The sequence below is a fragment of the Nuphar pumila genome, chromosome 6 (genome assembly GCF_984573655.1).
Source record: "Nuphar pumila chromosome 6, dmNupPumi1.hap1.1, whole genome shotgun sequence".
Taxonomy (NCBI): Eukaryota; Viridiplantae; Streptophyta; class Magnoliopsida; order Nymphaeales; family Nymphaeaceae; genus Nuphar; species Nuphar pumila.
In genome coordinates, this window is record NC_143254.1 from 9,724,226 (window position 1) to 9,749,562 (window position 25,337).

The 25,337-nt window shown below is 37.3% G+C and overlaps 2 protein-coding genes across 2 annotated transcripts; one reads left to right on the forward strand and one right to left on the reverse strand.

Moving 5' to 3' along the window:
- Positions 1-3,423: 3,423 nt before the first annotated feature.
- LOC149833896 (methyl-CpG-binding domain-containing protein 4-like) lies at positions 3,424-7,251 on the reverse strand. The gene is made up of 2 exons (XM_090011090.1): positions 7,175-7,251; positions 3,424-4,067 (listed from the first exon to the last, which is right to left on the reverse strand). Exons 1-2 carry the CDS (start codon positions 7,211-7,213, stop codon positions 3,627-3,629), a joined length of 480 nt encoding a protein of 159 aa, XP_089867216.1. The 5' UTR covers positions 7,214-7,251; the 3' UTR covers positions 3,424-3,626.
- Positions 7,252-12,047: 4,796 nt separating this feature from the next.
- On the forward strand, positions 12,048-16,013 carry LOC149833897 (putative E3 ubiquitin-protein ligase RF4). Its single transcript, XM_090009889.1, has 3 exons — positions 12,048-12,154; positions 12,640-14,967; positions 15,131-16,013. The coding sequence occupies exons 2-3, from the start codon at positions 12,721-12,723 to the stop codon at positions 15,662-15,664; spliced, it is 2,781 nt and encodes a 926-aa protein (XP_089866015.1). The 5' UTR covers positions 12,048-12,154; positions 12,640-12,720; the 3' UTR covers positions 15,665-16,013.
- The last annotated feature ends 9,324 nt before the right edge of the window (positions 16,014-25,337 follow it).

The window sequence follows — 25,337 nt, forward strand, 5'->3', positions numbered from 1 at the left end:
GAGAGCATAGCAACATATCGTGTGAACCTCAAGAAGTTCGCTCTTGTGAAGGGTAAAATTATCATAAAGAAGTCAAACATTTGCAAATTTGGACATGGGGGAGATTTCAAAAATTGTGTGGCATTTCAAAAAACATGCCATTTTTGTCGTAGAATACAATCATTTTTAAATTTTTTTATTTCATTAAACTTTTTGAAAAACATTTCCTTTCATATTCAATTCATATTTTTATTAGTTTGAATGATTGATAAATCTCAAAATTTATTTAAGCAGATAAAATTTCTTCCCTATTTTTTTAATAAACCGAAAACAATACTTGGTTCCACCACCCATCGGATATCCATAAAGGGCCAAAGATATCTAATCTCTTTCACAAACTCCAATGAATTGATAATTGGTGGAAGATTCCACATTTTCCATTGGCTACATCCAAAGGGCCACTAGATTCTCAAGACAAAGTTGTGTGCCAAGGAGACGGAAAAAGTGAAAACTCTTTCCAACTTTCAATGAAAATACTATGTGACATGGATACAGCTGATGATAGGGAGATACAGCTATTTTTATGAAGTTTTCAATATGATTAATATATAAGAGGACACAATATAGGGGCTAAAATGAAGTTATCCACGTGACAGTAAAAATAACATTCTTTATGAACCAAATATTTCAAATCATTTAAAATAAACTTTCATTTTATTTTCCACGCTAAAATATGATTTTCTAAATAACACAATTTATAATAAACTCAAAGATGTTAATATAAAAAACTGATATAAGCATACACATAAAATTACTTTTTGAAGCAATTGTCAAAATCTAATTGCTTCGCAAGCCAATCTAGAAGATCAACTTCAATTATAGGGGGTTGTTAAACCAAATTTAATAACACAACTGATTTATAAAAAATCAATAATTTGAAACAAAAAGGAAGTTGTAATCAATTATTTAGTTTACCAGATTTACCTACTAATCACCTACTTAAGCAAAAGACTAACGTTTAAACATAAAAATGGAAGTAATTTAAATTTAAGAACTCTAACTAAAATCTATTACAAGAAATTTTGACTTATGACAAACTTAACTACAAATATTAGAATTCATATCTACCAGTTTTTTAAAACTAGTTTAAGAAAATCTAGTTCTTATTATAGAAAACTATGACTAATTACTCAGGAAAATAATCCATGACCAACTCAATGCTAATTATCAAAATCATAATTATTTACAAAACTAATACAGCTCTAATTATAAAAAACCATAACTATTAAGCTACAAAACTAATTTACAAAAACCTAACTTGAATTATGAAAAACCACAAGTAATTATTTATAGAAAAAATAAATTAAGACAAATTTAACTCATTATTAAAATTATAATTAATTGCTTATAAATTTTTAGAAAAACTAACTACTAAAATTATAATTAACTACTTACCTTGCAAACACAAAACTCCTCTGGCCCTCTTTACATTTTTGACCTTAGCCCCTCTGTCTTCCTTTTCTCTTCTTCTAAGGAGAATTAGGGATGGCAGTGGACCCGAGCGGGGGACAAGGTCTCCAACCCCCCCCCCCCCCCCGTTTCAAAATCCAAACCTTTATCCCCGCCTCCATCCTCATACGGGGTTGGATTTCAACCTCCACCCCCGTTTTATGTCCTCCATCCCCGGTCCAAACGGGGGGGGGGGGGGGGGGGAGGGAGGCAGGTGGGGCCCGTTTCCCCTTAGTCTATAGTGATCCCTTAAAGGATTGGGGATGGAGCTAGGCGGGGATTGGGACAGGGAAAAGCTTAAGTCCATCCTCGCACGAGGATAGATTTTAACCTTCATCCCCGTTTCATGCCCTTCATCCCCGGTCCAAACGGAGCGAGGCGGAGCGGAGCCCCGGTGTCCCCCGGTCCACTGCCATCCCTAAGGAGTATTCACAAAGTGTGTAAGACAGCAAAAGGAGGGGGCTAGTTAGTTGGAAAGAGGGTAAAATTACAGATTTACCCTTGATCTTACAATTTATTTACATAGCTTATAAATGTTCACATTTGTATTTATTTTATTTTTATTGTCCATTTAATATTACATGTAAATATGCAAATATTTCTCCATTTGAATTCATTAAAAATAGCTAAAATTTCAAATTCCTAAGTAATAGAAAAAAGTCAACTCCAAGATTCCGAGTACAAATTTCAAAACTTTATATATGGGTTCAAAAATTACACATCTTTAAACCCTAGGTATTTTTTATTTTAAATTATGAAAATTTCTTTGCCAACATATGAAAATTTTGTACAAAGTTTGGATCTATAATTTAATTATTAAAATTTATTTTCCTTTATAGGCATTCTTTACAACACTTGGACAAATAAAGACCTCGGTTGACTTTTATACAAATTACTCTGTTTGAAGTAAAATTATGGCTCATAATCGGGTAACTTGAGGTGTTATATTACAGAAAAGCTTGTTCATTCGTCACAAATAAGATAATCTGCATATGAGAATTTTCCCTAATGCAAAGTTTTCCTTATATTGCCACTATGGACCATGGTCAACCAAAGCATCAAAGTAAATCATGGTTAGCCGTCCATAAGGCATTAAGACAGCAGAGAGAAATTAAGTATGGACTTGGTTACCTCAAAACTTCGTACAAAAACAATCAAATGACAAAAGAAAGAAAGAAAAAAGGCTCGAGTGGAAAGCCCTTAACATGAGCTTCAATATTAGAAAAAAGCATAGCAACTCAAAATTTGGACAAAACTAAGCACATGGTTTTCATCCTTCTAATCAGTATTAGCTAACCATAGGTGTTCCATGAAAACAAGTTGGTACACAGTTGATGAATCAAAAAGAAATAAACCAGTGTTGATAACTAATGGCTCAAAAACAAAAGGTTCAAAAGGGTCCTCTAAACAGTATGCAGCAGTATATTGTAGAGAATATAAATCCTGCAAATTAGGCCTAGTTCCACAACCACAAAGAGTAGGCTAAAAAGATGGTCCCTAAATAGCCATAAACCATTAGAATCACAATTACCTGTCTTACTAGTTGTTGATTGGGTTTGACAAATTATAAGGTTCCTGAGGTCAAGAGCTGCAGTTAATTGGCAAACCTAAAAACTAGTGGGACAGATGCGTAGAAGCCCAATGGTCCAATTTCACATTCATAGAGCCCACCAGTTTAAGACAACCAACAGAGTGACTGGAGTGCATTAACTAATGATGCTCGCATGATGCTGATGTTTAACCCAACCCAATACTACCTAGGCTCCAAGCTCAGTGCGCTATTTTAGATCTAAACAGAATCAACATCTGGTAAAAGGCTACACCAAAAAAACTTGAAAATTTTTTCTAGCTGAAATAACATCAAACAGAACTGGTAAAAAAAGAAAAAGCACAAGACCAACAATAATGAATACAGAAAAATGGACTAACCAGTGGATGCAAATAGCTTGAACTGCATTTTAGGCTTTGTCAACATCAAATGGGAGACACAATCCTCATATTATTTGATGCAAAAGTTCATCTTACATACAGATGCCAAGATGAATGCCCAAAAAGGGAATTGCTAGTCCAGAACTGAGCAATACATGAAAAATAGCCGAGTTTACTTTTTTCTCCCACTGCCATCAGGGGTACTGCTGTCAGTCTCTCTGACTGAAATCCATCATCTTTGGGACTGAAAAATTGAAATCAGAAACAGACACACCAGAATCTCTATATTCAGGATTTGCTTCAAGAAACTTCTCAACCTCAGCAGGGGCCCTCACTTTTTTTCCTGTTGGAGTTGCATAGAAAGCATCAGATTTTGAGTAATCTTTCCTCATGACTATGTTCCTGTCGAATCCAGCTGGTGGTTTTTGGATGTTTGGCTTATCAAACACCCATATTCGAGTTTGATCACACTCTAAATCACCAGGATCATCACAGGTGACATCTGGGTTCTTGCTACAGTACCAAGGATCCTCAATAAAAGCATGTCTAATAGTCTCATACTCCTCTTTTGTGGATACTAATCTCCACTTGAAGCACTTACAGCACTGAACAGCATATGCACCCACTGTGTAATTGAACTTTCCATCCCTCTGTGACAAAAGAAATATGATGGAAAATAATAAGTTCAGGAACTTCATACATTCTGATTATCTCTAATGCCCTTATCAATAAAATATAATAATAATAGCAAAAGTATACCTCATTTTTTGAAAAAATTTGTAGTGCAAGTTCTGAAATTTTTTCAAAGACCCATTTCAAAAAAGCCAGACTTGACAACTCGCTTTCTTATCAAACTAGAAGGTGAAAGACATCAAATGTTGGTGAAGATCATATCCAGCCCAATAGCAAGAAAGAAAAGAAAATCCCAAGAAAACTAAACACGAAAGCAACCCAAGAAGCTCTAACTTGCAGTAAAAAGGAAACTTTCAATATCCAAAGGTATAAAAGTTTCAAAAGTTAACAAAGTTATTAGAGCAATTCTTTTGTAGAAAAATCAACCAAATTTAGATGTGAAGCATGTACTTTATCTATAAAGACATATCTAATCAATTAATAAATGCACTACCTGAAATAAATACCATATTAAATAGCAGTTCTATAGTAATTTCTTCAATATAAAAAAAGACGGGAAACACGAGCAATTTCTCAGAAAGTAGGATCCTTAGATGCCAGTAACTTGCTATGGGTTTTTGGTAAAAGGAGATTTTCTTGATAAAGGATCTTATTTATGTGCATAAAAATTTTCATGAACAAGAGGATAGAGATCTTTATTTTCCACATATATCTGGAGGTTTCTATCCTCAAACTCATGGTGGGTATGATGACTCCTTCACAATGCCTTTTGGATTGACCAATGTTCCATGTACTTTTCATAATTTGATGAATGACACATTTCATCCCTTCAATGTTTTGTGCTTATGTTCTTCATGAACATACAGCCAATGTAGGAAGAGCATATGCATCATGTTCAACAAGCAGGAAAGTTGCTACACTTACACCAATCATATTTCAAATTATCCAAGTGCTCCATTGCACAACAGAAGATTGAGTACTCCATCACATTGTTTCCCATGATGAGGTATCCGTCAACCAGAGTAAAGTTGCTGGAACTCTGAGGGCTCCTAAGACTAGCAGGATACCACAAATGGTAGAGTTAAAGATTAAGACAAACAAGTGCTCCATTGATAATTTTGTTGGGAAAAAAAATTCACACACTCAGTCTCAAGAGGCAGCTAATGCTTTTCAAAACTTGGAGTATGCATTAATTACCATTCATATCCTTGCACTTTCAAATTTCTCGAAAACATTCACTTTCGAGCTTGATGGTGGTAGAACAGAACCTGGTGCAATTTTAGCACAATATGGTAGAGCAATCACATACATGAGGATGGTCTTTGGGGAGTGAAACAAGGGTTTTAAAATACACTAAAAGGAGATGTTTACACATGTTAATAAATTTCCATAAGGTAACATCTTAAGATTATCATGAATTATTGCAACCTTTGGTATTCCTTAGATCAATGTGTTCTGACTCCTCTTCAGCCAAAACAAGAAGCTAAGCTTGTTGGATAAGATTATGAAATCGCATATCGCAAGGAAGAACTCAACAACACTATGGATGCATTATCAAGACAATATGATGAAGGTGAAGTAATGGCGATCCAAGCCAATTTATTTTGGGCTTAAAGATATTAAGGTTATGCACTTGATGATGTCAGCCACTAATCCAACAAGGCAGCATGACTTGACCGATGTACAATCTCATAATATGGGTTGCTTTGCCATAAAAAACAAATTTTAAAATGATACAAGTGAACTGCTCAGGAAGCAATCATGGAAGCATTGCATAATGCATGCTTCATCTATCACCAGACACTCTGTATTGGAAAGGATTATTGAACGATGTAAGGGGACAGGTAGCTGTGAAGTTTGCTAATAGAACAAGCATGAGACCTTGTCTCCTACATTTTGCAGCCTTTGCCGTCTCCTAACAGGATATGAGAAAAATATGTCAGTGGATTTTACTGACAGCTTGCCGATCTTGCAATGAAAAAGTGTTATTGTGGTGGTGGTTGACTGCCTTGCTACAACTTCCCATTTGTTTCTTTAGCCCATCCTAATACAGCCACGATGGTAGAACAAGCGTTCATGGAACATATTCTCAAATTCCATAGCGTGCCAAATATATAGTTAGTGGTTGACATCTAGCACTTAAGATTATGTTCTGGACTAGGATTCTGCCAATCACAATGAACAGATTTGAGCATGAGTTCATCTTACCAACCTCAAGGGATGAACAAATTGAAGCATCAAATAGATGGAGAGACTTATTTATGTTTGTGCTGTAAGTAAAATTGGATCGTGGTTACCTTGGGTTAGACAGTGGCCAAATACAACATACCGTGCATACAGGAAGAGGAACCCCATATGAAGCTGTCTATAACCACCTCCACGAATAGCACCACATGAATTGGGCGATAGCAACTTGTTTAGCATGTTGAAAAGAACTAAGGAACTGCCAGATAGAGACACGTTATTGATCTATCTAAACATCCATCTATCTCATCCGATCCTTATGCATATAGAAACTATTCATGAATAAGAGGGCAGAAATCCTTGTCCCACAGAGGTCGCATCTTCCATTTCGTGGACTTTTGCCAAGATCTTTTATGTTTTTTGCTCAATCGGAGTAACAGAAACACAATTTGATTCATGGAACAAGTCCCCAGAAAAAATGAACAGAAAAGTGGAAAAGGCATAAAATTACAGCAGAATGGTTTAAAAAACACCAAAAACTCCGAAACCCAATCATGAAAAGAAAAAACAAACAAACAAGTTTCTTCATCTATAGGGAAAACTAAAGCTATAAAACGAACACCAATTACCACCAATATCAAATACTATATGGTATCGTAAATATGCTGCAAAAACGTCACCTAAAGAAGAGAATAAGTCATGCAAATAGTCAGAAAAACTAAACATCAGGACCCCGAACGCTAACCATACATAAATGGCACCACAATCTTCAAAATTTCCCAAAACTATAAACTGGGTGTTTATTCTATCGCCCTTCTCTCCTAAAAATCCAAAAAAAAAATAAAAAATGCACGTTTTCATATACCATGATCGGGAAAACGCGCGTCTCAATTGAGATTTTCCAATAAGGGAAGAAAATGAGAGGAAGGAAGATCCATACCTTGACCTTCTTGGAGCTCTCGTGAGCTCTCTTTTCCATTTCTAACGCAGCATAGCCACCAAAGCAGTCCCCTCTGAACTGTGTCAACGGGTGGATTTGCTTCCATACCTTGTCGGCTTCAGGTAGGGTAAGGTGTCAACGGGTCGGACCTGGTTTGGACTTGGGTAGGTCAGAATCCGGATCCGATTTTGATGTGTTGGCATTGGGTTATGGATGTAAAGGGTTCGAATTCTGATCCGATGTGGCCAATGCCATATTCAACAAGCCAAATGAACCAACCTTGGATAATTCTTGTGGCTGAGTTCATGCTCCTAATTATCCTGAGTTAAATGAGTTGAATTTGAGATGGCTTGTTTACCGGAAAGATGCATTGTTTTAGAGCTGGAAGAAATAGGATTACAACAAACACATTGTCTCAAAGTTATAAGCAATAAGATTTTACTACTAAATCATTTTTTTTGCAAACCAAATAGTTCAATTATATGTTCTATGTATAATATATGATGAAAAATATATTTATTACTACTTAATGAACTTATACGAGCTGAGCTGAGCCGAGCTTGAGTACTAATTGTTTATGTTGAGTTTGCCGAGCATATTATATGAGTTTAAAGGAGTCCTTTTGCGAGCCAAAGGTGAGCTATGCCACGAGCAGCTTGACTTGTTTCCCAGCCCTAAGGTACACTTGGCTCATGTTTGACTCAAATAGCTAGTGAAATATGTGTTTGGCTTGGCTCGTATAAGCTTAATAATTAATAGTAAATGTATTTTCTATATATTTTGTATCATAGAATGAAGATGATTGAAGTGTTTTGCTTTCTAGCAATTGGTTTAGATTTCAAATCTTATTACTTACAAATTCAAAACAATTATTTATTTTGTAGATGCGCCAATTTGAGCTTGGCTTAATAGGTTTAAGGTCCAACTTTTATTATTTTTAACTCTGATTTTTTTGGGTAAATGATCTAGCTCGTTTAGCTCCGGCTTTTCATGAGCTCAAGCTCAACTCAGCTCGACACAAGAAATTTGTTGAGTTTGAGTACCCTTTGTTATGTTTGTTCGGCTTGTTTAGCAGCCCTAATTAAGAGGGAATTGGTTGGTAAAAAATGAATTCTCAATTGCATTAACATGTTTGCACCATACTGCAAAAGTGGGATTTTCTCACATTTTTGTGATTATAAATCACAAATTCACAGTCACACGAGAATCAGAATGTAACATAAACATGTGAAAGTTGAATTACATACTGAAGAATTACAGTTGTAATTCTATGGGCCTTCTAACTAGTGAAAGTTGGTGACAAGTGTGAACCTGTGACTAAAAATCACAGTTGAGAATCACAATCACATCTGTGACCAAAACAAACATATGGGAAAATATGACTCATGAAAATCATCAAGTGCCTTGCATTTTTCAATAAAGCATATATATATATATATATGTCCTCCATCCTTGATCCAAATCAGGCAAGGCGGGGCGGAGTCTCATTTCTCCCAGTCCACTGCCATCCATAAAGGCATTTTAGTTATTTTACTAACGGGGGAGCGGGGGAAAGTGTAAGTCCATCCCAGCACGGATTTTGATTTTAACCTTCATTCATGCCTTCATCCCCGGTCTACGTGGGATGAGGGGGGGTGGGGCCTATTTTCTCCCGGTCCACTGCCATCCATAAAGGCATTTTAGTTATTTTACTAACGGGTGAGCGGGGGAAAGTGTAAGTCCATCCCAGCACGGATTTTGATTTTAACCTTCATTCATGCCTTCATCCCCGGTCTACGTGGGATGAGGGGGGGTGGGGCCTATTTTCTCCCGGTCCACTGCCATCCCTAAATATGGTTCAAGTTTCATGGCCCTCACCATTCTCTTTTATTAAGTCTTGCGATTAGGGGTGTCAAAAGGTCGGGTTTACCCAGACCCAACCCGTACTAAACCCTATAGGGTCCAGGTATGGTGATAAATAAGAAGACCCGATTACGACCCATGTTTGGAATCAAAGGTTTGATTAATACATGGATCCGAGTATAGTTTGTGAAATTGTATACTAGATCCGAGCTCGACCCGAGTTTCAATTAAGACCCACAATTTTTAAATGTAAAAATGATAAAAAAAATATTATTTTACCGAGTATAGCCTAGGTTTGGTTCATGTAGTTCTTATGGGATTCCGGTATAGTTTATCTTATGATGGGTCTGATTAGACCCAGGTCTATTGTACCCAAAAATCGAGGCTAAGTCTGGTTCCACCTAGGTCGGAACCAAACCCCACCAGTTGACACCCCTACTTGCGACTGGCACTAGTCCGGTAGAAATCTTCATAACAATGGAGTTTCCCATAAAAAAGAATTTCATTTAAAATGCCTGATATTTTAGATTCAACATGTCATGATTTTCTTAGAATATAAAAAACTGGGTTTTTTGTTTGTATTTAATATGGAGGAAGTTGGTTCGCTTAAATCTTAGTATGCTTGGTTTTAACTACAGTTAGATGGTAAGTTTCCCATTCATCCTCCAATTTAAAGTTTAAACCACGCCATATGAGGTGAAAAAAAAGAAACAAGGGAAAAATCCTGATTTAGGCCCAACTTTTACATGAAATTTCATGTCAGCTACCAACTTTTCAATATTTCCAAATTTATGGTCAAGGTTTTACAAAATGTCAGGGGTGTCAATGGGTCAGGTTTGGTTCATACCCAGTGGAACCAGATTTGGATCAGATTTTCAGGTATAGTATCAGGTCGGGATCCAGGTCTAATCGAATCTACTATAAGAAAAACCGTACCTGGACCCGATAAGAATTACATGAACCAGACCTGGATCATAATAGGTAAAATAATATTTTTTATTATTTTTACATTAAAAATTTGTGGGTCTTATCCAGAACTCTGTGTTAGGCTCGGGTCTGGTATAAAAATTCACAAACTATACTCGGGTCCATGTATTAATCAGACCTCCCGGTTCAAACCCAGGTCTTAATCGAGTCTTCTTATTTGTCATCGTACCCGGACACTATAGGGTTTGGTACCCGTTGACACTCCAACAAAATGTTAGATAAGGTAAGGCCCATGAAAATATTTAAATTTTTTGTAAGCTCACTATTTTACCCTTGCTAAAAACAAATGTTTGCCCTCATTATTATTTAGGGTGGGAAAGGAGAATGGTAATTTCATCACTTAAAAGTACTTAATTGAGGTTAAGTGTCAAGTCACGGTTAGGTCTCTGTATGATAAATCAGACAAAAACCTTACGTCTATATCAGGAAATTTGAGGAGTGACCTAAGTGATTTGGCATCTCACCGTTCACAATGTACACAAGGACCATGAGGTCTGAGATGAAGCAATGGACGGTGAAGATGTCAAATCACTTTTTTAAAGTGTTCTCCATGCCTTTGATCGCGTCTATCCAATGACTAAAGAAAAGGCCAAAAATAAGAAGGGGGGAGGTGATTTAGTGTCAAGCATGATGGCATTCGGGGTATCAATGGGTCGGGTTTACCTAGACTTGACCTAAACCAAACCCTATAGGATCTTGGTATGGTGATAAATAATAAGACTCAGGTCCAGACCCAAAGGTTCAATTAATACATTGACCCAGGTATAGTTTGTGAAATTTTATACCAAACTCGGACCCAACCCGTAAGACTTGCAAAATTTCAATGTAAAAATGCTAAAAAAAAAAATGGTTTTACTGGGTATAGTCCAGTCTTGTTCATGTAGTTCTTATCGAGTTTCCGGTATAATTTTTCTTATAGTGGACCCGATTAGACTCTAGTCTGAACCCAATACTATACCCAAAAACTGAGTTCAAGTTTAGTTTCACTTGGGTCTGAATCAAACCTGACCGGTTGACACCCTTAGATGTCATGAGTGAAGACTTAACTTATTGGTATTATTTTAAGGTATAAGAGATATATTTCAACTCTTAGTGCGAAACATGATATCATCCCTTACACCAGATTAAACCTCACACAGGCACAGGCGTGTTCGTAGCTTTCAGCGGTGGGCCTAGTAAGGCAGGGGGGGGGCTTCCCTTGTTTGGTAGACCCTGTTAGTGCTCGTCATTCATGTGTTAGGACATTTTTTTTATCTGGATAATCTAAGGGGCTGTTAGTGCTCGTCATCATGTGTTGGGACATTTTTTTATCTGGATAATCTAAGGAAAAACCCCTTCACCAGCTGCACCTTGGCTGACCTCCGGTTGGTTAAACCCCCTACTCACCGGAGATTACACTCATCTTAGACCTTGCAGTAAGGGATGTCACCCATGGGTTTCAAACTTGTGACATCCATCAACTTTGTGACATTCATAAGTCGCCCCTGCCAGATGAGCAGAACCCTTATGGGCAGTGTTGGGACATTGCAAGTTCAAAACCCTATGGTATGTAGTGTAACTAGTGAGGTCTATCTAACCCTAGCTAGAGAGAAAGAGAGAAAACCCTAATAACATAATTACCCTGAGTGTTGTTATCCCTCTTGTAGGAAGCCGAAGCCAGTGGCTCCTTGGAGTCGAGGGGTGTGCCCGGCTTTACACCGCTTCCCGGTGGTTTCCTGTCTTTATGGAAAATAAATAAATAACTTAAAATCAATATATAAAACTCCTCTTGAATGAACATTATGCAAAAATTGAAAATACCTTTTAGTTAATACAAAATACCAAGAGCCCAGTATACCCTTCATTGGGAAAAAGGCTATGCACCCTTTACTCTATCACGCAACTACAAGATTAGCAAATTAAAATACATTTATTGTCAAGTAGTTTTGCTAACTATGGTTAGCACATGAGGGCGTAATCATGTAACCATAGTTAATGGATGGTTGGGATTTTTCTTCTCCATAAATAATAAAACATATGAAAAAATTGATACCCAAAGCCCACAGTAGATACTATGACACTCTCGCTCTGTCTGAGTGTGCATGTTTGCCATTGGGAGCTCTCGTTCTCCTAGTCCCAAGGTATCAGAATGCTTGTGAGAGTTTGAAGCCGGTATGTACGAATCAATCTAATGGAAAAAATCTAAAAAATTCCACCATAATCTGACGAAATCCGTCGAAATTCCTCTTGTTTTCTATTCGGTCATCTCTTTGGATGATTTGGGTGTCGGAAATATTGGAGAATGATTGATGGGTCGATCTTAATTTTGTCGGATTTCCGTCAGAATTGGAGTATCTGCATCGCCTCCTTGTAGAATTGTAGTATATTGTTCATCGAGTTTGATTATTGTATCTCCTTCATAGTTTGTTGGTTGCAGGCTTTTCTTATCTGTATTGATGGATTTTTTATTTATTTCGATTGATGTTGGTGTTCGTAACTGAAATTGTAGATGTGTCTGTTGTAAATTTTCTGCTAATTTGTCCTATTTATACTCAATTTTGTTTGTGGGTCATGCTGTTTCTTTTGGATTTTGGCGTCTGCTTAGTCATCTCTCTCCTCTCTCGGAATTTTTATTGACCAATCGTGTTTTTCATCAGAACTAGAAATTGGGTGGTGGTGGATTTGCTGAGAGCTATAAGAACAGTGCGCATCCGATTTTGTGATATTTGAGTATAGAAATGGCAGCGATGGTTGCTAGAGGCAGTCAATTATCACCAACTATTTCGGTTCAAGAGAGAGGGAGTAGGAACAAGCGGAAATTCCTCGCTGATTCCCCCCTTGTTTCTTGCACTTACTGTGATCCCAATGCTGGTAGCTGTGTCAGCAATCCCAAGTGTTCATCGCCGATGGTGGAGGTTCCAAGTTATGAGATTCTTGACGGAAGGAATGCGAATGTCTCACCCACTGATAAGGACAATTGCTGCAATTCGTATGGCTTTGCTCCGCCGCAGATTGACCTTGTTAAATCTGCTTCGGAAGCATCCACTGCAAGATCAGGTTTAGTTCATAATGAATTATTGCAGGAGTCTCGAGAAGAATTGGGAAAAAATGAATTCCAGGGTGCGGATTGGAACGAACTTACTGAGGCTCAGCTCGAGGACCTGGTCCTTAGTAATCTCGACGTAGTTTTCCAAAGTGCAATTAAAAGGATAGCTTCATATGGATATGGCCAAGATGTTGCAAAACAGGCTGTGTTGAGGTGCGGGCGTTGTTATGTTTGTAAAGATCCGGTGTCCAATATTGTTGATAATGCACTTGCTTATCTTAAGAATGGGCAGGAGTTGGATTCCAAAGATCAGTTCTTTCAAGACTTGCCACAGTTGGAGAAGTATATTTTTGATGAGATGGTCTGTGTCTTGAGGCAAGTGAGGCCGTTTTTCAGCCGAGGGGATGCTATGTGGTGCTTGCTTATTTGTGACATGAATGTTGCCCATGCATGTGCAATGGATGGTGATGCCTTGGGCAATTTTGGTACTGATGATAATGCAGAAGGCTCTTCTGTTTCAACAATTCCACAATCAAAGGATGGGGAGTCTGCGAGCTTGCCCAAAACTAGTAGTTCAAAATCAAATAATTTGAATGATGGTTGTGCTCCACCATCTGTGATGCATGTTGCAGGTGGAATCCCCAATTTACCACCCACAAAGTCTCCTTTGTCAGCCAATGCGTCCTCCACTATTCAAAACACTGAAAAATCACCTTCTTTAGATCGGCTGTCCAATGAGACAGCAAGTTCTTTGTGCTGTCCTTTTTCTGCAATGTCAAAAGATGAAGATGCTGCTGAGGATTCTAGAATTTCTTCATCTTATCTTCCGAAGGAGTCATCAGCTATTGGCAAGAAGAAATTTACAACACATGTATCCGTAGTAGATCCAAAATCTGCATTGGAAGCATCGCAGCTGGACTCCTATGGAAAACACCATTCAAATAATTTCAGAAGAGAACATTTTGGACCGATATCTGATCAAGCTGAAAATAGACACAGAAGGAATGGTGCTAAGGTTTCTTCAAGAGCAGCCAAAAGCAATAAAACTGGTGGTGTAATCATTGATAGAAAACAGAATTCTGGTTCTAGTTCTGGTGTCACGACAACAAGAGGTTCTACACAGGCATACACTTCCGCTGGATTAGGTGCATCACAATTAGGACTTAACACAGGAAGGCCAAACTTGTTGGTAAGTGCTGGAGTGTCTGCTGATGGAGGATGCATCCAAAAGACCGTGAATGGTCCACCAGCATGTCCTCTGCCAAAAAAAGATCTTTCGTTATCGCTCACTTGTAAGGGAAATGAGGAGCTAGAATCAAATCTAAAGTTCCCTGATATTCAAGAGGGGGCTGAAAGTTATGATTTCTCACACCTTTCAGCAAACCAAATCTTTGGCCACAGTGCTGTACCTGATGCAAAGGATGAAAAGCTACTGAGATTGGTACACCATGCACGAGATTTACAAACTCAACTGCAAGAGTGGACCGAATGGGCACAGCAGAAGGTAATGCAGGCTGCTCGAAGGCTGAGCAAGGACAAATCTGAACTTAAGTCTCTGAAGCAAGGAAAGGAAGAAGCAGCTCGCTTGATGAAAGAGAAGCAAACACTGGAAGAGAACACCATGAAGAAACTTTCAGACATGGAAACGACATTGTTTAAGGCTAGTTCACAGGTTGCGCATGCTAACCGTGCCACACATAGGCTAGAGTTGGAGAAAGTAGAGTTGAGGAAAGAGATGGAGGCTGCAAAAGTGCATGCTGCAGAGGCAGCTGCAAATTGTCTGGAAGTTTCAAAGAAAGAGAAAAAAACCTTGGAGAAGATCCATTCTTTGGAGAGGCAGAAAGAACTGTTTCAAGAGGAGCTCACAACTGAAACACGCAAACAATCTCAGTTACAGCACCAACTTATGCAGGCTAAGGAGTGTTTGACACAACTTGAGGTTAACTACTCAAGATTATTTTCTTTTTGAAAAATTTAGTTTTAGCATGCATTTATGTTTACAATGCATGCCAGATATTTAAACTCTAGTCTGTAAGGTTTCACCAGAAAATTTTTAACACATCAGGATATTACATATGATGTCTTATTTGTAAAACTTACAGGATAGGTTGAGACAGGAAGAGAAATCAAAAGAAGAAGCCCTCAGGCTGGCCAAGTCTGAAAAAGAAGAAATGTGGCAACTTGAGTATACTGCAAAATCAAAGGAAGATGCAATACGATCAAAGGCAGAAGCAGATTATCAACAATATAGAGATGACATTCGGAGGCTTCAGAGTGAGATAGTTCAATTAAGATTGAATACTGATTCGTCAAAAATTGCTGCACTTACATGGGGTGTGGACCACATTTATGCCTCTCGTGTGGCAGACACTAAAAGTGTTAAACATCTTAAAGATGGCAATCTTCATCTTGCTTATCATGTAGGTTTCCAAGAATCACTAGATGGAGATGTACAACGTGAGCGGGAATGTGTCATGTGCTTGACTGAGGAGATGTCTGTCGTTTTTCTTCCTTGTGCACACCAGGTCGTGTGTATGAATTGTAACGAGCTTCATGAAAAGCAGGGAATGAAGGATTGCCCTTCTTGTAGGACTCCTATCCTGCAAAGAATTTCTGTACGTTTTTCGGACTCTTAGTCTCTCTTGCTGTACGACCCCAGATGCATAAGAGAATTTCAATAATGATTTTGGGGTGTTGGAAGTGGATAATGAAATAGAATCATTTCCTCCCTCGGTGAAAAAAGGAAAAAAACTTGGAAGAGATTAAAGAACTCTAAATATCTAATTTGATATTTTAATCTCAAGTAATGTGATTACATGTTTATTGTTTGCTAAAAGGTTTCATGGTGTGGCTTTGTTGTTAATTGTGATGTTTCTATATTAGGGGATACTGTTTTGTTATTGAGCTCCTTGGGGCTCTTAACTTTTGAACCATGTATGTCAGCTTCTTTACTGCGAAGGCTTCTTTGATTTAGATCTCCATAACTTGATGATTCTTCTTTCTAGCTTCTTAGTGTTAGCTTATAACTATATAATAAGCATATGCCATATGTATTGCCCCATGTGGAACTTCCAGAAGGTCCAACCAACTTCTCATAGAAGGGCACTTTGGTTGAATAAAACCATTGAGATGATCATCAGTTTTGATGCATGCAATTTCAGATTTTGTCCCTTGTATCCTCTGTTATTTTTTTACTTTTATGTGATGCAAATTTCTTTCTGAATTGTCAAATTCAGTTTGCACTGTTGCGGTCTTTAACCCATCAATGTCATAGTAGCAGATGGGAATGCTTATTTGTAAGGTTCATAGGTTTTGGGTGTATTCAGCCCCCTCTTAGCAAACATAAGATCATTTTGCTGCAGAGTATCTTTTACTCCTACTTTCTATCACTGTTCTAGCCATCACATCCTTGCTTCTTTTGCTGGCTTTACTATCTCCATGTCAAAGGTGTTATAAAATCAATCATTGGAAGCCCTTGTTTCACATATTTTGGCTGCTTCATATTTTTTATGAAAATACGACTATGCTACATGTTAAATTAGCATTCCAACTCTCATTCCTAGCATCTGAAATGCAGGACAAATAGAAAAAAGAGAGTTTGATATAATTATTTTTTCTATATTTCTAAGTATTGTTCCAAAACCATGAAGGAGAATTGGTTCTTTGATGCCAAACCGGTTTCTTTTCTGTCTCATGTCTCTTCTCTCTGAAAACTGACCCAACACCTAGATAGAAATAAGAGAGTTTGCATCTTCATGAGCTCACATTTTCACCTATTAGTTTCACTATTATCATCTCCAGAGCTCTACATAAGGTAAATGAGGCCCCTTTTGTATCCTCTTCAGGGGAAAGGTTTGACTGTGGTATAACTGGTTGGGATCCTTGAAACATTTATTTGTTGAACTTCCCTTAAATGTCATCTCACTTTCTCATTTATTCATGTAATCACGTGTCAGTTTTTCTCAAGCTTCACTTAAATGTTCTCACTTTCTCATTTTATTCATGTAAATCATGTTTTTTTTCGTTGTTTCCCCATATTGTTAGATCACATATCTCAACTTCATCTTAGATCTTTGCCCTGTGCACATACATTAAAAGAGAATCAGGAACATGCATGGGAGAAAGCCAGTCTCATAGAACGACAATTCTGGGGACCTGCTGTTACGAGCATTGGATAAACCTTCTTTTATGTGATGGTTTCAACATTGACATTTCTCTCTGAAAATGTTGGTGTGAGAAATCACAAGGATACTATGTCACGGATACAGCTGCAGATATGGGAACACTGCCGTTTTATGAAGTTTTCAATATGATTAGTATATAAGGGAACACGATACAGCTACCAAAATGGAGTATCTGTGTGACGTACAGAAGAATATTGCTATCTCTGAGATCAACCAGCCCTTGGTCCAATATGACTTGGTTGACATTTCCGTCTTGTTTTGTTGCTTGAGAACCTCATGCGGGTCTATGAATCTCTGGGGTTGGTCTCTTTCATTATCACTTCTGAATTAGCTGAACCAGTTCCTTGGTGCTGTATACAGCACAGAGGGGTAAAGAAATTCCCTGCATCTTCATGTTGCCATGGTCTAAAAACTTCTCTTGTTGCCTGTGTTATCTTAGATTATATGGATTCTGATGAAAGTAAATGGAATAAGAGGAATTGAGTAGAGAGCCTGCACATAATCCAAATACATGAAAAAATCAAAATAATTTCATCTTGTATAAACATATTGTGCATGCACCTGACATGCATATTAAGGGAATATGAGTTGAAGTAGTACCATGAAAATGACTAAGGAATGTAGGTAATTTAGAACTTGGAATGAATGATGAACATAAGAGTTAGGAGGCTAAGCCATGTGAAAGTCACAAGATGATGAAAAACCATGTCCACTATATCTCTAGAGTGGAGAGGAATCAGCATGGTAGTGCTCTTATTTAGAGGCAACAAAGTGTGATATGCATTTAATTGAGTACCTGCGTGTATATACTTGTGCATCCGTACATACACATGGACATATATTTGGCACAGTTTACATATGTATGTATTTGTTCCCTGTTGCAGTTATCAGATAAAGCAACAAGAATAGGTATGGGTTTCTCTATTGATTATTTTGTATACAATATATGAAATTTATTGATATTAATTATATCCGACTTGTGTATATATGAGCTGATTTTGTCTTTCTCTCTCTCTCTCTCACACACACACACAAATGAAAGTACATAACTATTGAGTTGAAACCACCTTCATTTCATATTTTTCCAAATTTCTTGTGGATTGGACCCTACACGTGATCTGCATGGTTTGTTTAGTAGGAAATTGGTTTTGAATTATGTGATTATAACATGTAACCAGGCTTTTCATGAACCTCAAAAATCAGTGGTTCACGATGTACCAAAACTTCACTCAGAAAATGGAATTCTTACATCACAAAAACACAATCCAAGGTCCTATCCTTGGCAAACAAATCATGATGAAGACATCTATGTGGTCGGATCAAGTTGATACAGGTGCAAACCGAAGGTTAGAAAATAATGATTGACTTTGATAGAATTGATAGCCCGAAGGTTCACTTGATAAAAAATGATGACCAGAGATCTGACTGACAAAATTGATGAAATGGGTGACCCGATTCATAAAATTTGATGATAAAAATTGATTGATAAACATTTTGTTGATAAAAATTGATTGATCCGGAGGTCTGAAAATGGTTGATTTTGGCAAAATTGTTGACCAGAGGTCTGATTGATAGATTACAGTGACTCAAAGGTCTGATAAAGATTGTTTGGCTCGCAGATCTGAAGATTGGCATTGAGTCTAAATCCTAATGCAAGACTAGTGTTTGGATGGAATTTTAGAAGAGTGACGAGTATGACAATCGTATTTTAAAGAAATGCCAGCATGAACATTGGGTTTTGAAAGAGTACAAGCATGAATACTCGATTTTGAAAGAGCACCAGCACGAACACTGGATTTTGAGACAGTACCAGCACGAACACTGGATTTTGAAAAAGTACCAGCACAAACACTGGATTTTGAAAAAGCACCAGCACGAACACTGGATTTTGAAAAAGAACCAGCACGATCACTAGATTTTGAAAAAATACCAGCACGAATATTGGATTTTGAAAAAGTATCAGCACAAACACTGGATTTTAAAAAATTACCAGCTCAAACACTGGATTTTGAAAAAGAACCAGCACGATCACTGGATTTTGAAAAAGCACCACCAGGAACACTGGATTTTAAAAAATTATCAGCACGAACACTGAATTTTGAAAAAGTACCAACACGAACACTGGATTTTGAGAAAGCACCAGCACGAACACTGGATTTTGAAAAATTACTCACACGAACACTGGATTTTGAAAAAGTACCAGCACGAACACTAGATTTTGAAAAAAAAAACAGCACGAATACTGGATTTTGAGAAAGTACCAGCACAAACACTAGATTTTGAAAAATTACCAGCATGAACACTGAATTTGGTGAAAGGACCAACACAAAGCTGGATTTTATAAAGGGACCAACATAAAGCTGGGTTTGGAAGAAAAGTTCAAGTCAAAACTCGAGTCTTCAAAAGAAAACTACACAAATTGGATTTGAAAGAAGATTCCAGTCAGAACTCGTATCTTCTAGACCAATTCTTAAATTTAAAAGAAGGTTCGAGTAGAGACTTGAATTTTTAAAGGAAAACTAGCCGAATTAGATTTTGGAAGAAAGTTTGAGTCGAAACTCGAATTTTCTAAACCAATTCTGGAATTTAAAAGAAGAAAAATTAGATGAATTGCATTTGAAAGAAAATTCGAGTCGGAACTCGAATCTTCTAGACCAATTCTAGAATTTAAAAGAAGGAAAATTATATGAATTGGATTTGTAAGAAAATTCGAGTCGGAACTCGGCTCTTCTAGACCAATTCTGGAAGTTAAAAGAAGGAAAATTATATGAATTGGATTTGGAAGAAAATTCGGGTCGAAACTCGAATTTTCTAGACCAATTCTGGAATTTGAATAAAGGAAAGGAAATTTGAGTCAAGACTTGAATCTTTAAAGAAAAATTAGACCAATTAGGATTTAAATAAAAGAAAATTTAAGTCTGAACTTGAATCCCGAAGGAAAAACTAAACCGAATTGAGGTTTTAAGAAAAGAAAAATTGAATCGAAACTCGAATCCCAAAGAAAAATTAGACCCATTAGGATTTAAAGGAAAGAAAAATTGAGTCAGAATTCGAATCCTGAAGGAAAAACTAAACTGAATTAAGGTTTTAAGGAAAGAAAATTTGAATCGGAACTCGAATCTCAAAGAAAAATTAGACCCATTAGGAATTAAAGAAAAGAAAATTTGAGTCATAATTTGAATTTCGAAGGAAAAACTAAACCGAAGTAAGGTTTTAAGGAAAGAAAATTTGAATTGGAACTCAAATCCCAAAGAAAAATTAGATCCACTAGGATTTAAAGAAAAGAGAATTTGAGTCGGAACTCGAATCCCGAAAGAAAATTAGACCAATTAGGTTTTAAAAGAAAGAAGATTTGAGACAGAACTCGAATTCCGAAGGCAACTGGAAAGTTCGAGTCGAAACTCGAATCTTCGAAGGAAAACTAAACCAGTGTGACTAGGTTCAAAAACATTGATTAGTAAAAATTGGGTTTAGAGAGTTCGACCAGTGAGAACTGGATTTAGGTAATAGGCTTAACCCGAAGGTTGATTTTGACATGACCGGCCAAAATGATTTTGATAAAAGACTTGATCCGAAGGTCAAATTCGAAAAAGACTGGTGTTTTGAAAAGTGCTTGTTGATTATGATGGGAGATTTTCAATATTCGCCTTCACGATGACTTGGACAACTTACCAGGGCCTCAGGATTTATCCCTTATTCTGAATGTGTTCATAAATTTGATGCAAATGCAAAATAGATGCAAATAAATGCAAACAAATGCAAATATATGCAAATGAATGATGAAAGATTTTGTTTGATCCTGTTTGCATACAAGACATTTTGAAGTAAAGACAATTTTTTTAAAAAATGCCTCAGTGTAACTAGGGAGTAAGATGTTGGACAAAGGATAAGTAATTGATATTTGTCGAATGTTCTCTTAAGATAATAAAGGAAAAATTGACACTACGCTTCTTGATTGATTCGCGAGGCACTTTGAAAGAGATTGCTCCTTACAAAAAAACACTTTGCAAAACGACAAAGAGCAATAATATATAAACAAGATGACATCGTCTCTGAGAAAAATTAATGATTTTATTGTTGCCTTGGAGAAAAAAGATGACAAATGGAGACTAAATTGTTCTTTCAAAACGACAAAAGTAAAATGAAAGTGATGAGGGAACATTGGCATCATCATCCTTTTGAGTGGTCAGAAAAGGTGTTGACAAGCTAGTTGGTTGACTTTCCTCCTTGCCTTCTACAAGAAGCTTTCGGTCAATGTAATCTTGCACAATATTTTTGAAGATGAAACAACGTTCGATAGCATGCCCCATTGCTCGGTGAAACTTGCAAAATTGATCTTTTCATTTGCCCTTTGTGATAGGAGAATTAGCAATTTTTGGAAGTTTAACCACTCCCTTGACCAGCATATATTCAAGGATCTTTTTGAGGAGCTGATCTAAAAAAGTAAATTCGTGATCGTAACCCCAACCGTCACATTTTATTTTCTGTCGGGTGCTTGATTTCGGTTGGGAGCTGGATTGGAAAGGCTTGGTTAGGACGGCCGGTTGGTCCTCTTCTTTGTCCTCAATGAAGAGACTCTTGTCGATATGATCTTGAATAATATTCTTGAGAACGAACCAATATTCGGTGTCATGTCCCATTGCCCAATGAAATTTACAGAATTGATCTTTAAATCTTCCTATAATGACGGGAGGATCAATAATTTTTGGAAGTTTAATTGTCTCCTGGGTCAGCATATACTTGAGAATTTCTTCACGATTTGATTAAGAGGAGTGAAATCACGAGTGAAACTCTAATTGTCACGCTTCGCTTTTTCTTGAGTGCGTGATTTCTAGCAAGAGCTCGATTAGAGAGTCTTGTTATCTTGCTTGAAGGTATCTCCCTTTTTGCCTGCATTGTTGCTTCTGCTGGGCTTAAAACTTTCTGTGTTGATGCTCTTACTAGTGATATTCTTGGAGAAGGAGACAAATGTCTTTTTCTTGATGAGAGCTTTTCTGGGACTGCCTTCAGCTTGCTCAGACATCATCGTAATCATAATTTTCTTGAACAACTGATATGCAGCGGGATCGATGTCATCCGTGTCAGTTTGACTCTATCCTCTGGCAGATCTTGGAGAATTCTTCTCTTCTTGCTTGCTGTTGAAATCACTTACGCACTTATATGGTGGCATCTTTTTGCCTGATCTAATATGAACCACTTGGGAATATTGATGCTCTCTGTAAAATGAGATGGATGATTAGAATTTGAGGATGACGATTCGGGATAAAACGAATAGAGAAAAAATATTTGATGAGAATCAGGTTGACAATTTAAAGAATATCCCATTACCAGAGATTAGGTCGTTGCTAGAATCACGACAATTGCGTTGATATTCTTCTAAAAGGAATAAACAACTAAAATATGCTTTGTTACCTAGGTGAGGTCGTCAAACCATGACAAAAGGAGTTTTGTTTAAAGGAAGATGATTTTGTTCATAATAAACTTGAGAAAGAGCGAGCGAACAAACAATCTGCCACCACTCATGGTAATCAGAAGACACTCGAGGACCAGAAAAAATAGTGAGGGTGACAAAAGAAGCTCAGTTATGCTTGGCAGAGTAGTATGTTCTGAACCACTGGGAAGACTTCAGATCGAATTCTGACACAATGCCTGACAATAATTGAGCTTCAATGCGCTTCTGCCTCTATGAGAACTGCCTGACACATCGCTCTAGCTGGTAATAAACGAAGAAAAAAGGCCCGAGTAACTTGAATCTTTTGCCATATGCAGAAGTATATCGAGAGGATGACTCTTGACGGTTGAAATAGTCTCATACGATTTCTTCTTCATGGAGGTTCTCGATCAAGAATCTATATCGAGAAGTAGGTAATGGCTTTTTACTGTTATATCAGAATGAGCTAGCTCGAGTTAGTACATGTCGAAAGAACCAAGACTGCAAGGTGTAGATGCACCCTTTTACTAAGATAAAAATCTTTAAGTACGAAACGGGTCAATCCACGGTATAAGAAGGCAAGTGCGGCCATGACGATCGAGAGACGGTTGGTTTACCGATTTCCTCATCTTCGCAAAAGTTATACTATTTTGATATCAACGTAGTTTTATCCATCCTGAAAGAAGGTAAGTTCTACTGTGTACACGGTCATTGCATGATGAATCCTTTCTCGCACTGCTCGGGATAAGGAGTCAACTTTTTCAAACGCTCCATACTGTTGGTATAGCTCAAACAGATCGATATATTGGCTCTCATATGCCCCTATCAGTAGCCAGGATCTGCGTCCAGTCATACGGGATAAAGCATCTCGGGAGTCAAGTCCCTTGACATTGATCAAAATTGATGTTCCATGGAATCATCTGACTGACCAGCTAGCTCAGGTAGACCCATGATGTATGAGAATTCGTCCAGTAGTAGAGTCATCTCTCCCCACGGGAACCAAAAGGTATAGGTACTCTAATTTCACCGCTCTCATAAAGCTTAAATCAAATTGCCATTGACGATCTGCTCTCCCACTGACGATGTCAGTTCTAATCTGCAGTCGCTCAGATGGTCCGAGAACATACGAGAGAAGTTCTTGAGCTAAGAATAGTACCACTAGGGAATGAAGGATCCGGTGTTAAGAGTTCGATGATCAGTGAGACACTGTCGTACCCCATAAGAGATATGACCCTCGAGAAAAACAGAATCGAGTTGACTGGATGCCATCAGGATAAACTGGAGACAAAGAAGAAATCAAGACCAGACTTGGGAAATATACATAATTTTTTGAAGAATTTGCAGGTAGGATAAAAACAAAGTTGGAAATTCGAGATCCAGAGGAACAGAATGATAGAAAATCTCCTGGAGTTTTGAAGAAAATAGAGGTTTTGGGAAAATCATCCAGGGTTTGTGAAAATAAAAGGGAATGTATGAGAATAAATAGAAAATAGAGTATTTTGAAAATCGTCCAGTATTTTTAGAAAAAATATGAAAAAAAAGAGAATAAAAGGAAATAACCTAAGTACATTCAATCATATCTTGTATAAACAAGTATGCACATATAGCATTCCCTAAAAACTGACTCTAGATACACCAGTTTTGAAATAGTTATAGGACCCTAACTCTAAAGCTTAAATCATCTATGTCCAATCATGCTATGCCGATATACTCGAACTGAGGCTCGATGTACATGGCATAAAATCAATTCTTTGGTTCTAGGCTCATGTTTTCTAACATCCTTGAGCACCTTCCGACTTTAGACTATGGCCCTTGGTACGTGGTAGGAGGGGATCAACCCAAATAGGTAGCCCAATTGTGAGGCTTTGTCTCGAACTATGGTTCTAGAAGAAAACCTAGCAACGTGGTGGTCAGGTAAAAGTAAGTGGGGTTGTGTTTGAAATATGATCAACATGCAAGAAAACAGAAGGTTCTAATGACCTAAAGAAGTAGAATTTTTGAAAAATTTATAAGAAACAAACATTGTTTTCAATCAGATCCTAGACTAAAGAGGATTGTATTTGACTTAAGTCTATGTGAGCATGAATAATGCTTCCTCAATCGGTCCTACCAAACTATGCCTAAGTCTACATGAAATCCAAGTCAGTTGGGTTTGATTCTAGGCTCCTAGGTTCACATAAAATAGAGCTGACATTGTAGAACACGATTTTGACAAGTTGAATAGAGCAAAGCACAAGATTGATCAGACGAAGATAGGTCCCATCACGATGCCAAACCTGTTATCATTGCAAAATTTTATTTTTTCAAGTCAAATGATGTCTTCTTTTAAATCGTTGTAATTTTGAAAAGATTTTTATATGAAAAACATGTGAAAACCAGACATCAAATAATAAAAACCGGTTCTCACTAGTGGATGAGACCGGGTCGAACTAAGGGAACGGGAATATTTTGTATTCAAGCACACAATTCTAAACTATTCTTTATTGCTGAATTATTGAAATGTAAAATGTTTAAGAAAAGTAAAAACAACTAGCTATTACAACAAATGAATACCCTTCGCAGAGGGCGTAAAGTGCAATATTTACAAACCCAATTAAAATTCTAATTCTAAAACATAAAAGCAAAAAGAAGCTTTATTCTTCGTACTTCGTGTCACGTAATCGCTTCCGCTCCAGTCCTGTGCAATCCTGCACA

Bases quoted from the DNA above. Each gene is read 5' to 3' on its own strand.
- LOC149833897 (XM_090009889.1), top strand. From the start codon at position 12,721: ATGGCAGCGATGGTTGCTAGAGGCAGTCAATTATCACCAACTATTTCG. The intron at 14,968-15,130 runs GTTAACTACTCA...TAAAACTTACAG, and splicing joins AGTGTTTGACACAACTTGAG to GATAGGTTGAGACAGGAAGA.
- LOC149833896 (XM_090011090.1), bottom strand. From the start codon at position 7,213: ATGGAAAAGAGAGCTCACGAGAGCTCCAAGAAGGTCAAG. The intron at 4,068-7,174 runs GTATGGATCTTC...CTTTTGTCACAG, and splicing joins AGAGCTCCAAGAAGGTCAAG to AGGGATGGAAAGTTCAATTA.